We start from the raw sequence: 14,673 nt of genomic DNA on the forward strand, positions 1-14,673 counted from the left end.
CATAAACCTTATCAAATTATATTGTCCTCCCACTCAAATACTTCACTAGAAACAATTTCTTGGAAATAAGAAACATTGACAAACACTTTTGTCTTTGTCTCGTGGGAAGAATTCCCAATCAAATCTCTGGGATAACCAACAAAGACATTCATCCGATTTTGGTTGTAAACTTATTTACTTGTGCTATGCATACCAAAATTTAAGAAAAGACTACTAGGGTTTATACCCATGTCATAACTCGTATGATGTCATTTCAACGGATCATGATGATGCTCTATTCAGTGTAAAAGCGGTAGTCACTAAAGCATAATCCACAAAAATATAATGGCTTTATTTTATTTTATCTCATCATTAATCCAACAAAGTTTGGATACATCTCTTGGATACTTCATCATCACTATGATACTCCAAGAAACGTGAGTTGTAGAACAATTTCATAACTCTCTTAGATGTTCGCTAAAACTCGTAATTCAAATATTTCCACCATGATCTAATCATAGATATTTGACTTTTCTATTACGGTGATTTCCACTTCATGCTGAAAATTATTTGAACTAGATGACCCGTTGCGCTATCGCGCAAATGGCAGAATTAAGTTAGATTTTAAACCGGAAATTGTATCTTATTTTAGTATTAAGAATTAGCATGTAATTTAACTGCTTTGGTATAATCTCCCCTACCAAATTATAATTATTGTACGGAAAGAGGTATTATCATAAAAGAATCATAAAAGGACAACTACTAATTTCAAGAAGAATATTTATACTTATTGTGAGTAGCAAGACAGAAAAATTTGGTTCGACATTTTGAGCCCCTTAACCGATACCACGGGAAATGGAAAGTATTACAAATGTTTGCCCCGCGTAAATAATTCCCACGACTATTCTCAGCTGATACCGCTCATTCTTATCGTGATTTGCATTAACGGCCCAGTCTCTTACTCTTAACCTATCTCTCTACCCCTCCGCCTTAATCTGCTACACCTCCCTCTATTCACCCCATCTAATCCATTGACCAAGTACTCCGTCACGGCCATCCACGCCATCAGCCACAACCATCCACTGCTCGCCCCAAGATGACCGGTTGCAGCCCACCGCAAAGACAAAGGTGAGACGATATTGCAACTACCATATAATAATTTCATGAATATACTACAAAATCTAAGTGGTTGAATTGGTATGTATATTCTACGAAATTTTAGCCAAGATCTAATAACATTATCCTACGGGCAACATGATTGCATAAAACGGTCAAGTGACGCGATTTGCATTAACGGTCCAGTCTCTTACTCTTAACCTATCTCTCTACCCCTTCGCCTTGATCTGCTACACCTCCCTCTGTTCACCCCAACTAATCCGTTGACCAAGTACTCCGTCGACCAAGTACTTCGTCACGGCCATCCACGCCATCGGCCACAACCATCCACTGCTCGCTCCAAGATGACCGGTTGCAGCCCACCGCAAAGACAAAAGTGAGACGATATTGTAACTACCATATAATAATTTCATGAATATACTACAAAATCTAAGTGGTTGAATTGGTACGTATATTCTACGAAATTTTAGCCAAGATCTAATAACATTGTCCTACGGGCAACATGATTGCATAAAACGGTCAAGTGATTGTGGGTTTAAGCCTAGCAACAATTATCACCCAGGTAGTTAAGCCTTAATCATTTACCTCATTTTAATGCCAATATATCAAAAAGCCTGTCCCATAAAATAAGGGCTACACATATTTTCTGAAGTGAAAATGTAGAGTTTAACTAACTTGTAAAAAAAAAATTGGAACTATGATACTATATGGGCACAATTTGGCATGGTAGATGTTGATAGTATTTCTAAAAACTTAGTCAAAGTTTAAGAGGTTTGGGTATGAAACCGAGCTTGTCGAGATATCTGCTTAAAACAAATAGTTAGTTAAAATCAAGTACATAGCAAACAAGTTTTCACAAAAATAACAAACATCCCACGATGCAGGATCCTGGTTTTTTATATAAAACGTTTTACTCGTATACACAAATTTCTCAAACTGTCCAAAGAAACCCCACCAGAAAACTTTCTTAGCAAAATAGGATCCCTGAAAGATCGGTATCGAAACAACAACCTAAATGTTCCTGCGTGATGGGCATGCTTTTTTATAGGTACACGAATGTCATATATTGTTCTCTGTGGGACTGGGCTTTAGTGACTTGCCACCATCCATTTGAATCCAATGGTAGGAACGAGTCACACCCCTAGGCGGCCAGGCCCCTAGGTACAACAGTCAGACACAGCGAAGCGACCAGGGTAAAGGCCTTCACCGACATCGTCGGAGGCTCAGAGCGGAGCTCTGCCTCTCCCGTCGTCGCCTCCACCGCTATGGTAAAGGGAGGATAGTGGCTGCCCATCCAAGCTGAGCTCCAGCGGCTTCCAACAGCATGCATTGGAGAAAACATCCTCGACGGCCCCGCCACCTTTCTTTGGCTACTCCCTCTGACCCCATCCCGGCTCCTTCCACCCCTTTGATGACCCTCCTACGTCCTCCTCAGAGCCCTTCGACCAAGCATCCTTGCCTCTGCAGCGATCCTCAGTCCAATTTCAGGTAACTGTACTACAATTCAGACAACAATTTCAATTAACCCAACAACAAGCAAATGTAGAGAAATAACGATACAGCTAAATGTACCGCAGTTCAGCAGAACAACTCAAATTTTGATAATGGTTTCCATAGCAATGATCAGATACATGATATTTTCAGCTCAAACAGCAGCAGGACATGGTTCAGTTCAACAAGAAAAGAACAACATCAAAATAGTTGTTCAGTTCGACAACAAAACAGCACCAACACACCGCAATTCAGTTTAGCAAACAACCACACTTCTTTAGTAATATAGCTACAGTACTTGTGGTGTTCTATTCAAATTGGGAAATCAAACCTACAGTAACATATTTGGTTACTTGTACAATAGGAACATTTCTTTAGTAATATAGTTTCAGTGTCAAAAAAAATTCAAGCTGCTACAACATCATCAGGAATATGATTACAAGCCAACTATGCTGGAAGGTTTCTTATGAACTGACAATAAATAATCATCTGTGAGGCAACTTTAAAATAAATAAAGAACTTGTCTTGCCAAACATATAAATAAAATGAACTGGATCTCTATTAATAAATAAACAACTTGTCTTGGCTCCCGAATCAAATAAGGAGATAAGGAGCACATGCACTATAATCTGAAATAGTGTTTTTCTCTTAAATCTTATATCTCCGAAATTGAACAACATACTCCAAAGCAAGCCTATCGAATCAATATTTGTACAAAATCAAAGAGTGTTTTGAGCACAGTTATATCATAACTGGCTGGGGAGAAAGCAAACAAAAATAGGTTTGAATGCACCGGCATGCTGGAATAGGTACCGAAACATTCAGGCATGCATACAAGTCAACGTAAACAGATACAATGCTAAAAGGTAGAAAAATTAATGCAAGAAGTGAAATACCTAAGGCTATCCTTCTAGCACAGTAACGCGGCAGTGGCTATCATGAACCCATGGACGTTAGAGATGCAAGTGGATCAAGATCAGGGTACTCTCTACCCTATTTGGTCAAAAAATGAACTAACAATTTTACCTAATGTTGCCCCACTTGCATCTATAATGGACGCGTCATGCGACGGACAAGAGGGCAGTCCTGCAAGCAGAAGAAGACCCTCATCTACTTGCAACAATAAGCAACTCATATGCATGTATTAATAATTTGGCCCAGTCGCCTCATTGAACAGAAAATACACAATCATTGTAAATTATTTCTCATTGTAATACCTTTCAGCTAACTGAAGCCTGAAATGGTACCCAAAAAACAGACAAATAATAGCTATATCTATTTTCCATTGGACAAAGAACTTCTCTCCACATTATTCTTTTAGCACATAAAATCTTTTACTAAAGCAGAGAGAAAAATCAACTATTAGGAATTCTTAGGTACATGCTACTGGAGAAGTAATAAGGATACCATGTTTCATAAAACAGATGCATGGCTCGCTGGACCATACCTTGATTTGGAACCCTGAATTCAGAGCTAGAGAAATGGAAAATGAGTTCTGCTCTTCCCAAATGCTCCATTGCGCGGTTCTAACTTGGATTGCAGCGCAAAGGTCTTCAACAAAAACATAACAATCAGGTTAGAAGAATAATATACATCTGCAGGACCAAGTAAATTGAAAGCTTATTATCTAATCCTTGCTATAGACAAAAATTAATTTTCAACAGTAGTCACATCACATCATGATTGACTGGAACTAATATTTTCTAATAATTAAATAATGTGGCCTATAAATATCAATCCTTCCCCAGCCTCCTTGGAATTTCATCAAACACTGTAGGCGTAGAGAAACCAAATTCCCACAAACAAAAACGAGAAGCTCTAGGAGCATGGGACTGGAAGGAGGTGTGCACCTTCTTGAGCGGCATGAACTTCGTAATCCCGTGGTTGAGCTTCTTTCATGCTGCATAGCACAAACAAAAGATTAAACCTTAAACAATAGAGAATGGGAAGAACAACAAAATCTGAACCAGATGAAACGAGAACAGATGGTCCACAAACTCACGTCCACGACCATCGGGCTGCCTAAAATCAGTTCCTGGTTCCCCCGAGGTTGTGGTTTGAGCAGACGAAGCATTGCAGTCTTCATTGGCCTTAAAAAGAAAAACCACATGGTATTATTAATTTGGCTCAGTCACTTCATTGGCCTGGAAAAGCAAAATTGCTCATTGAATTATCTTTTTGAGCTAACCGAAGCCTGAAATGGTACTGACAATACAAGCAAAAAGTAGCTATACCTATTTTTTTCCCATCACACATATGACTTCTCTACATATTATTCTTTAGCACATCAAATGGTTTACTGAAATAGCGGCTGCAAATAGGGAAAAACAATGATTAAGAGCTTTTAGCTTAAAAACATATATGCAAGATATCCAAAAACACAAACTGCAATAGAACAACAATAACCCAATCCGACAACAGGTTATTTTAGGTTATACCTCCGGCATCACCAAAAAATAACCAGCCAAGCACCTCCGTCCTTTGAAAGTTCATGGAACCATCAGCAAATTAAGCAAACTCCAGAGATGAATTTCATCAAGGTTCCTGATTCTAAGCAGAGATAGTTCAACACAAGAAAACTAAATCAGTGCACATATAAAAGATTATGGAACTGGTTAGCAACTTAAAATCCCAAACCCATAGATAGAAAGCAATGGTTATGGAATATGTAGACCTCACCTCAGTTTTCAAATACGTGTAGTGCATCCTGGATAGAGATCACCGGAATCCTAAGAGATGGTATATTATGTGTCCTATGTCTAAATCTTTGACCAGCAGACGATGGTCTTGTTAGTCATTCGTTACCTTGTGATTGCACAACAATTTTCATCTACATAAACAATAAGAACCTAAAATCAAGATGGCAAAAGAAGAAATCACGGAAACTGAATTCGCCAAATCACAAACATAGAAATCTGCAAGATTATGATAAGAAGAACAAACGATATGGAGACTAAGTAGAGAGGTAAGGTGAGAAATAATTACACTTTCTCATCTTGGCACTAACTATACCAAGCAACATGAGTGGAACAAAGGAACATGCTGAAATGATATCAGCGCAACATTACAAAATATAGCTTAACTATGTGTTAGATTTTGCAGCACAATGATAATCCATGGAAACTGCCGCATATGCTATTTTGCTGATGCAAATTCCAACCGACAAAGTATAAGATAGAATAGCCAGAAAATGATAGCTAAAAGATGCACTCCTTTCTTAAAATAAAAGAAATTTTGCACATTTAATAGACTGATTGTACTTCAGTAAACTAATTAATTTATGAAGATCATACATGTCATGCTTTCTAAATATATGACAAACTCGCTCAACAAAGCCTTTAGGCATTCTATGTCATGAAGCAAAAAAAAAAGGTAAAGGCTATTGAAGCAAGAAAAGGAAAATTCTGAGTATGCAACAAAAGCAAGCACCTATGACTACAAATCCTCAAGTTGACTGAATAAGATGACATACTCAGATATTATTTCCAGTGCCCAGAATTTCTCTACTGGATAAGAAGACTACATGGATGAATAGTTCTCTATAGAATAAACCACTAATTCTACATCCTCGAGATGAAAATACAAAATGGCCGGAAACTGCAGAATCAAAATCAATATTTATGCATGACTTTCAGACAAGAGAAAAATAGTATACCCACCAAAAAAACATGCCCCTTGACAGAGAAAGAATCAGGTTTAACCTTAGTATCTTGGATGGACGCCCTTATTCATCGACGTACAACAAGCATCTTGCTAGCTTGAAGGGGCAATGGCCTACTACCAGCATGATCGAACGATCAAAACCTGTACAAAGAGGAAAAGTTCATAGAGAAAATCATAAGAATAAAACAATCTAAATTGAAGCATAGCTATCTAGATACTTTATGCAATGCTTTTATATTCATTTGGTACCTCATTTGTCATTCATCACAAAAGCTCCAGAACCAAGGTGTCTAGATTAATGAGTTTCAGAAGTCAGTGCGCATCTGCATAATGGCAACAAAATCCTACCTACATGAAAACAAAGTAAAGAAGTATAGAGATCAGATGAAGCCTACCGGTGTAAATTAAGATTTAATATGAAACGGAAAACGACTAAAAGCAAGCACAAGTCTTTCTTGCTACCTTCCTGTCCCTTGTCGCTCCTCCGCAGCACAAAACAGCGACCTGGACCAGATCAAGCAAGAATATATTTATCAACGCAGTCTTTGTAATACCAAATAACTGCGCATCGCCAAACTGAGCATGTTCAAAACAGGGAATTGGATATGTAGAAGAAAAGAAAGATGCATGTGGTACTCTGGAATTTATATATCTTAATTTGATAGATGATCTTTTCATAACTCTATCTCCAAAGTTTTCATAAGGCAGAATCTCACAAATCGCAATGACATTCTAGCTAGTCGCGCACTGTAACCAAGAATACATGTGCATCAATAGAAGAGGAAGGAACAAAAGATATTACTTTTATAGTATATAAAGCTAGACAATCTATAAACCTCTCGATATAATTTAAGTTTCCTTATACTCTGCAATTTGTATGTAAACAGAGTGAGAAAACTGCAAAAGAAATATAAGACATATAATAAATCAATTACAAATCGTTTCTAGAGGAATGTATGTTTCAAATTACTGCATACACTGATAGCTAAAGGACTCCCCACAAAAATGCAAATAACTCAAGAAAGAAAGGGAATCATGGAGTAGAAATCCAGAAGTCTGAACTAACCTTGCTTTAATTTGATGAATCGGTATACGTTGACATATCCAAATAAAAGAACAGCATCACCTTCAGATCTTCCCCTTCAGTTGAGTTTCAAGAGATATTACTATAAACAGTAGTACATGAAAGATCATCCGCCATAACAAGGTCATAAAACCATGATCTTGGGTGTCAATCATGTGTGAACCTGGAGGAAACATGACAAAACAATACAACACATTATCATTAACAGAGACATGATGAAATACGCATGGATAAGCCACTAATTAGTATGTGGTGGATGTGAAAAACCTCAAAAAATAATTGAACCAGACCTTGGCAGAGTTCTTGGCAAGGTCATTCTTCATGCATTATACTAATCTGAGTAGGATCCCAAGCACTGACAGATTATTTTAGCTCTGCAACCAAGGGATATGAAATTAAAGGAGAGCATAAACCAGGAGATGGGTTTGTTAATTGAAGTTAACAAAAGCACTCATTATGTCACAGTTCCAATAAATGACTGAAGGAGACATGACCAGAATCTAGTTGTGCAATAGAAATTACCTAGTCCATTAGCTTCCAAAATCAGAGATACTCCTACGAAGAGAAAGAAAAGTAGATCAGAGACATATGCTTTGTATGCTGCAACTACAAGAGAAAAAATATGGAGTCAATCTAGATAAGTATAATGAACGTAATCAATCAGATACATGTGTTGCAGCCATGGAAACCCTTCTATTGTGCGCATCAGCTTATGAGTCTGCAGCATATCCGTGGCTATGGATGCCCATCTGTCAGATCGGAAAATACATGAGATAGGGTTAGGATTTTACCTCGTTGATGTTGGGATGTGACGCTCATGAGCAGTGGCCGTGGTGGTGGGGGAGGTTTGGAGCCAGTCCCTACTCCCGCTGCTGCCAGAGAACGAGATCTTGAGCCCCAGCCGGCTGTGGGCGACCTCCTCGAGGCGGCGCGCCGCCACCCTTACCCTTCTCTGTGCGAGTTCCTGCAGAGCCTCCTCCGGCTCGGGAGCCCTCGCTCTGCAACCGTGCGGTGCGAAATGGGACAGAGAGGCGCCGCCTTGACCGGAGATCTCGAGCCCCAGGGTAGAGAGGCGCCGCCTTGACCGGAGATCTCGAGCCCCAGGGTCGTGGACGCCTTTCTCAAAGCGGCGCGCTGCCGCCCGCCCGCGTCGCCTCGACTCGTAGAGGAGGAGGCCCGAAGGGGCAAGGCACGACGACGGTGGCGGCTCGTGGTCGATCGTGGCGGCGGCTTGGGAGCGCACGGGATTGGGGAGGAGAGGAGTGGAGACGAGCGCACGGGATTGGGGAGCTCGTTCGATCTAGGTTTTCACCTCTCGTCTGCGGACATGCGAAGGAAGCGACCGAACGAGCAGACCTGCCTGCCTCTCACTGTCGGGTCCCGCACGTAGATGGTCCCACCTGTCATGGAGTCTTTTCGAAACTGAACGAGTGAGAAAAGTTTCTACTGATCGGACGGCTGTGGTGAAAAGCGGGATTGGAGACTTACTGTACAGGGTGGAACGAACGAACCAGATTCCACCAATGCAATGTAAGATTGTACATGCTGAATGTTGGTCTATATGAAGACCTAGACATTGCAGATCAGGATATTAGAGACTACACAATGGTATGCCACTACAAAAGAAGCGATTAAATATAACCTTGGAAAAATTATGTTAAGAAAACAAGTTCAGAAAGATGATTGAAGCAAGCACCACATAAAGTAGTCAACCGATAAAGCGTCAAACATAAAGGTATATACAAAGGCAACATACTTGTAATGTAGTCTATACACAACTAATTTGTTTTCTGGCAATCATAAAGTGGTAAAATATCTATATTTTGAGAATGTACAACTGCACTAATACTGTATCAACCATGTGATACAGACACATATCTATTTTGGATCAATCTCATTTCACAATTTTCTGTTACCATATGGAATGACTCATTCGTAAATAACAATGTTGCGGGAGAGATACTGAGATGCCAAAAGTAAACATAAAATAGAATATGGGAGCAGATCTGACTAAACTTACCTACTAACGTCCCATCTCATCACCCTTTTGTCCGCAGCATCAAAGGCCAACAGTCTCCAAATTTGGATTCCACACAACCTGAAAGACATCGCCCCTACAGCTGCAAACTGTGCAGCACAAAGTATCAGATGCTTAACTGCATATCAGTTAAGGATAGCAGGTAGATTAACTGACCAATGAAAAACAGAAAATTAACTGACTGACGTAAAGAGGTAACAATAAAGAAAATACACACTCACAGTTGTCGGAATCATGCAAGCTTCTTGATAGTTTTCACAAGTAAAATACTTAATAGTTGCATCACCAGATGCCGTAGCCAAGATCCATTAATTGAACAGATTGAAGAACAATGAGTTGACCTGACAAAGTAATGATATACACTATGAATAGGAAGCATGATAAACTGAAAATGAGGAACATATATTTTCACAGAAGCAAACCGTGGCACCAACATTAATGGTAAACAAAAAAATTACCTTCTTTCTATAGTTTCTTTTATTTATTGTGGGAAGTGGTAGAACACAACTGTGGAAGCAACAAAAATGGATATCTGAGCATTCATGCCATGATGTAGTGTAGGTTGCACTCAAACAAATTTTTAATAAAACTTGTAACGCCAACAAGAACCTATCTTTGCATTAAAATCACATTAAAAATGAGGACAACATTAATGGTATGATTAAATAATAACCAATCAAGATAAGTGTGAGCATATCTAAAGAATTCATAAACTTGCATGTATAATTTAAGGTTAACCATAATTCTCCTCAACTGTTCCGTAATTAGAGCCGGATGAAAATAACACATATGAAAAATATTTTAATAAATAAAAAAAAAAACCAGACGGGAATCTTTTCATAGGAACATAGGCTTTAAGATGTGTCAAACACTGATGGCTAGAGCACTCAAGGATGGAAGGGATAAGGACCATAAATTCAAAACTATGCAGTAACCATGCTTTAATCTAGGAATCAGCAAACTATCTAATGCCTAGTATAGATTTGCAGCAGTTAGTACTCATTCACATATGGGAACAAAAAACATTATCACCTTCAAAATTTTGTTGCCTTTGTCTTGACTCTTGAGTCTCAATAAATTTTCCTGTAAACAAAAAGTGAGTTGATAATCTCCTGCAATGGAACAAAGAGCTAAATAAATTAGCATCAAAGTAAACTGAGTTTGGTTTAGTATTCCATAAGAAAGTCGTTGAAAGATGGAGGGTCAAATCAAAGATATATAAATGAAAGACATAATATCAGATGAAGATGACATGTGCATGATTAGTCGTATTATTAGGCAATACCAGCAACAGCAAGTGCATCCATATTACCACCAAAAAAATATCAATTATTTTGACTGCAATGAAACTGATCAAAGCAAAAAATACCAATTATTTTGACCCACAACAGACTACTACTTTAGAATCACAAAAGGTCTGGCTTGACTACATTTCAACAGTAATTTTTTTATTTGGGGACAAACTGCTCAAGCGTGATCTAAAATCAATTTGAGTACTTGTTTTTTGATGAGTAAAGCAAGCTGCTTGGGGGGAACTTGCTCTGCTTATAGAATAGGGTTGGGGAAGAGGCGACCAGGACAGCGATGGGCGAGGGCATGGCCGAGGGAGGGCGGCCAGCACTGGTCGGCCTGTGCCCAGCACCTCCTTCACCCAACGCCACCCCAAGAGCCGCTCGCTGCTCCTCCACCTGCGGCCTAGCTCCGCCCTCGCTTCTCCTCCTCCTCCGGCCCAGCGCCGTCCCTCGCTGCTCCTCCACATCCGGCCCAGCGCCACCACAAGAACGACCTAGCACAAGAGGAGTGACAAGGGAATAAGACTTACTTTCATGCGGCAATCCCAGCCTGGAGTAATGGCATACATCCCCCTTGTAGTGCAAGGACCAATGTGCAACTTGCAGTCATACACCCTCTCAAGTGACTGCAAATGAACATATTCAGTTACAGAAACTTGAATTGAGAATGGATTATAACCAGGAAAACTATAAATGGTGGAAAGCTACCTATGTAACTACACTTTTCACCACGGCTGTTTTTTAGAACCTGTTCATAACAGCATGGGTATTTCATTGAAATGGTTCTTCAGCATATGGTCCAAATTCCCTCAACAAGTCAGTTTTTTTGCAAATCATTTCTTATCCATAAACCATGAAGCAACTTAAGTAACTTCAATCAAACATACAATGAACAAGAGAGAATAATTGATCTACCCAAACTGTGAGACATTGAATCACAAGCCTATGCACGAACAACAACATACATCTACTTCCCATTCGGTAATTGCCTTAAACGCAAATGAACACTATTCATTTGTTTATCCATAGGAGCAACAACCAAAACCAAGTTTGATTGTTATATAATACTCCATTAGGGGACGGAGCACCTTATTGTCATAGAGTTGGCACCGTCTTTGCAGATCAGTGATAACACCAAAAATACTTCAATTTTCCTCGTTGGAAATCTCCTATCTCAAGGTTTAGCCAATTAATCAATATGCCATTTCTCTCAGACGAAAGAAATGCTATATATTCAGAATTCAGTCCAAACAGTCTCGGTAATCCTTCAGCTACGAAGGCAGTAAAAAACAATGAAATGAACAATACAAGTCAAAATCTATAACAAGAATGCTTCTAGCGGAAATGAGAGCAGTACCTAGACAGCATGTATCTAAATCTTGGCCTAGATCCATATATATTGTTGCCAGGAACGAGAGCATGTGGAATGCAGTATAAAACACAGCAATATAAGAATTTTGGCCTAGCTCCATATATATTTTTTCACCATGTACCAGAGCCTGTGGACTTCAAAATGGACATGCCTTCCAAATGACATAGGAGAAGCCGAGAAGCTGTACACACTAATGTTCATATGCAAATTAACCCACCACTACACACATTAAGAAAAATAAATATGCTAGCTAAAGTTCAAGGAATATATTTTGTGGAAATTACAAGCAATATCATTTGGGTGCAAAACTTTCCTGTTTACACATCATCAATGATAGCATATATCTTGCCCCACTATGGTATTGCAGCTGCACTTCCACGTGATATTATCCAAGCACGGCCCCTTGTCAAGGCATCATTGTCAACCTGGTCAAGAAGCCTCAAGGTAACATAGTTTAAGCATGATCCAAACATGGTGCTAGGCCCCAACACTTGCGTGCCCTAACCACCATCTTCATTCTACATGGATAACATTACATACAAATTGTCATGTTTCTCTGTACCATCAAACAGCAATCAGCATTTAACAGAAGGTAACTGGAATTGATCGGCATGCCTGATGGTTGTAAATATAGCGACAAATCTCGCGTCGATGTTCTGTTGATAGGACTGTATTAAGTGATCCAGTACATGGAGAGCAAATATCTGGGAGAAATAAATAATCACCATAATGTTATCCACAGAAAAACCATGTTATGCAACTCTTGATAATTAATTCAGGACTATTGGAAACCGAATATTAAATTGAACATGCCAACATTCAACTATTGTTTAGCCTAGTAAAAATGAAGCTGCATTTTTGTGTGTGGACAGTATAGGTTGTATTATAATTAGATGGTTTTGAAGCACCTGAGAAGGAAGTGAAACCAGAAGGCTTCACAGCATGGGCGCATAAATATTTACCACTCCCTCAGATCCCTAATAAGTGTCGCTGATTTAGTACAAAGTTGTTGTAATAAATCAGCGACACTTAATATATATATTGGAAGGAGTACATAACTTCCAAATTTTCTTAAAAGACTTAAGTTAGAAATCAATGAGTTACTAAAGAAAAATCATCTCAGGAATAATATGTTCCACGAAGTAGTCAAAATATAGTGCCATATGTAAATAAAGAACACACCAAGATAGGCATAATGAACATAATTGCACTGAAGTCGACAGCCCAGTGTCCATCGTCCGCTTGCAGAGCAGAGTGTTGAGCAAGGGCTCGCCTCAATGATATTAATATGGTCTCTTCTGTAACCTCTGCACTATCTGCAAGCTTGATGGCTGGAAGATCCACCAGAAGATGCTTTTGTTTTGCATACTGCAATAGATCATAGTAGAAAGTGAGAATATTACGGTATATATGCTATACTTATTAAAGTATAGATTGTATATTGTATATTAAGATAACAAACAGTAAAACGGGAAAGAAAAATCGTAGTGAGGTAGACTATAATAAGTAAGCAGTATGAAGGTTGCCCCTTATCCTAGTAACCTACAGAAAAGAAACATTTGCCTATGTGAAAAACAGACTGCTGAATTTCTGCATGGTTTCATTTGTTATTTTTTATACTGGTCAGTCGAAAGTTGGAGCGGTGAGTTTTCCGGTCGTTGTATCACTGGGCAACACCAACTGCTATCGTAAAGATGATGTCTGTGGGTTGTTAAGGACTCTGAACAGAGTTAATTAAGAGAAGTACTGCAAAGATTCCAAAGATCAGATGGCGAAAGGCAATTTCTGGCCAAGCAAACTCACGGGGACGCCGTAATTAATGCGGCGTGGCGGCGGCGCCGATGGCTCGGGCTGCAGTCGACAGATCCGCGGCGGCGGCCGTTCGACCATGCCATGGGCGGCGACGATGGAGAGGACGGCTGTAGCGAGGAAACCAAAATGTTCCTAATTTCTTGAAATAAGAAATTTCGCCAGTGCTATGAAGGAAAACTGAACGCTTACCTATCCCGTGCAAGATCTTGAGAGAGAAAAGAGACGAGGCGCCGCCGGCCCGTTCCTGCCCTGCTCGATCTGAGCAAAAAGGCGAGGAAGAGACGCGGGAGTCGGCGTTGACTTCACACCCGTGGAGACGTACGCGACCAGCGGTGATCTGGAGGAGCCGCGACGGCGGCGTCGACCCCAGGCGGCGGGTGACACAGCCCCCGCCCACCTACTCTTCGCACGGCGACTCCCGCAACCGGTGGTGACCGGCGCTCCACGCAGCAGCGCCCCGCGGCCGCTCTCCGGCGGCGCCCGCGTTCCCTACCCTTCACGGCAATCCAGAAAGTGGAGGGGGTTTAGCAGCAGAGCCAGGTCACCTACCCTTCACGCTGGAGCAGGGCTCCCATGAACTCGAGCTTGGCTGTGAGCCTGCGACCTGCCCGCAGCAGTGTGTTCCCTATCAGATACATGTCACCAATAGCCAAGGAGATGGGCGCTCACCTCCAACCCTCCTAAATCCTTCCACTGACAGTTCATACACACAAAAAAACGAAACAAATTATCAGGAGTGGAGAGAGATCTAAATCTAGATCGAGCAGCTGTTCCGGCCAAACTAAGAGAATTAACCGAGGCTTCGATACAGGCACTAAGTGGATAG

General features: G+C 40.2%; 1 protein-coding gene across 1 annotated transcript; it reads right to left on the reverse strand.

Moving 5' to 3' along the window:
- Positions 1 to 1,953: 1,953 nt before the first annotated feature.
- On the reverse strand, positions 1,954 to 14,239 carry LOC127297245 (taraxerol synthase-like). Its single transcript, XM_071819522.1, has 26 exons — positions 14,037 to 14,239; positions 13,839 to 13,954; positions 13,218 to 13,403; positions 12,651 to 12,739; positions 12,021 to 12,553; positions 10,404 to 11,157; positions 9,830 to 9,878; positions 9,593 to 9,712; positions 9,354 to 9,460; positions 8,822 to 8,902; positions 8,125 to 8,745; positions 7,856 to 7,888; positions 7,624 to 7,707; positions 7,316 to 7,496; positions 6,712 to 6,753; positions 6,499 to 6,597; positions 6,288 to 6,390; positions 5,266 to 5,416; positions 5,025 to 5,136; positions 4,821 to 4,897; positions 4,589 to 4,676; positions 4,437 to 4,486; positions 4,034 to 4,137; positions 3,613 to 3,672; positions 3,483 to 3,519; positions 1,954 to 2,592 (listed from the first exon to the last, which is right to left on the reverse strand). Exons 2-5 carry the CDS (start codon positions 13,923 to 13,925, stop codon positions 12,490 to 12,492), a joined length of 426 nt encoding a protein of 141 aa, XP_071675623.1. The 5' UTR covers positions 13,926 to 13,954; positions 14,037 to 14,239; the 3' UTR covers positions 1,954 to 2,592; positions 3,483 to 3,519; positions 3,613 to 3,672; positions 4,034 to 4,137; positions 4,437 to 4,486; positions 4,589 to 4,676; positions 4,821 to 4,897; positions 5,025 to 5,136; positions 5,266 to 5,416; positions 6,288 to 6,390; positions 6,499 to 6,597; positions 6,712 to 6,753; positions 7,316 to 7,496; positions 7,624 to 7,707; positions 7,856 to 7,888; positions 8,125 to 8,745; positions 8,822 to 8,902; positions 9,354 to 9,460; positions 9,593 to 9,712; positions 9,830 to 9,878; positions 10,404 to 11,157; positions 12,021 to 12,489.
- Between the last annotated feature and the right edge of the window lie 434 nt (positions 14,240 to 14,673).

Source organism: Lolium perenne, chromosome 4 (assembly GCF_019359855.2).
Source record: "Lolium perenne isolate Kyuss_39 chromosome 4, Kyuss_2.0, whole genome shotgun sequence".
NCBI classification, from domain to species: domain Eukaryota; kingdom Viridiplantae; phylum Streptophyta; class Magnoliopsida; order Poales; family Poaceae; genus Lolium; species Lolium perenne.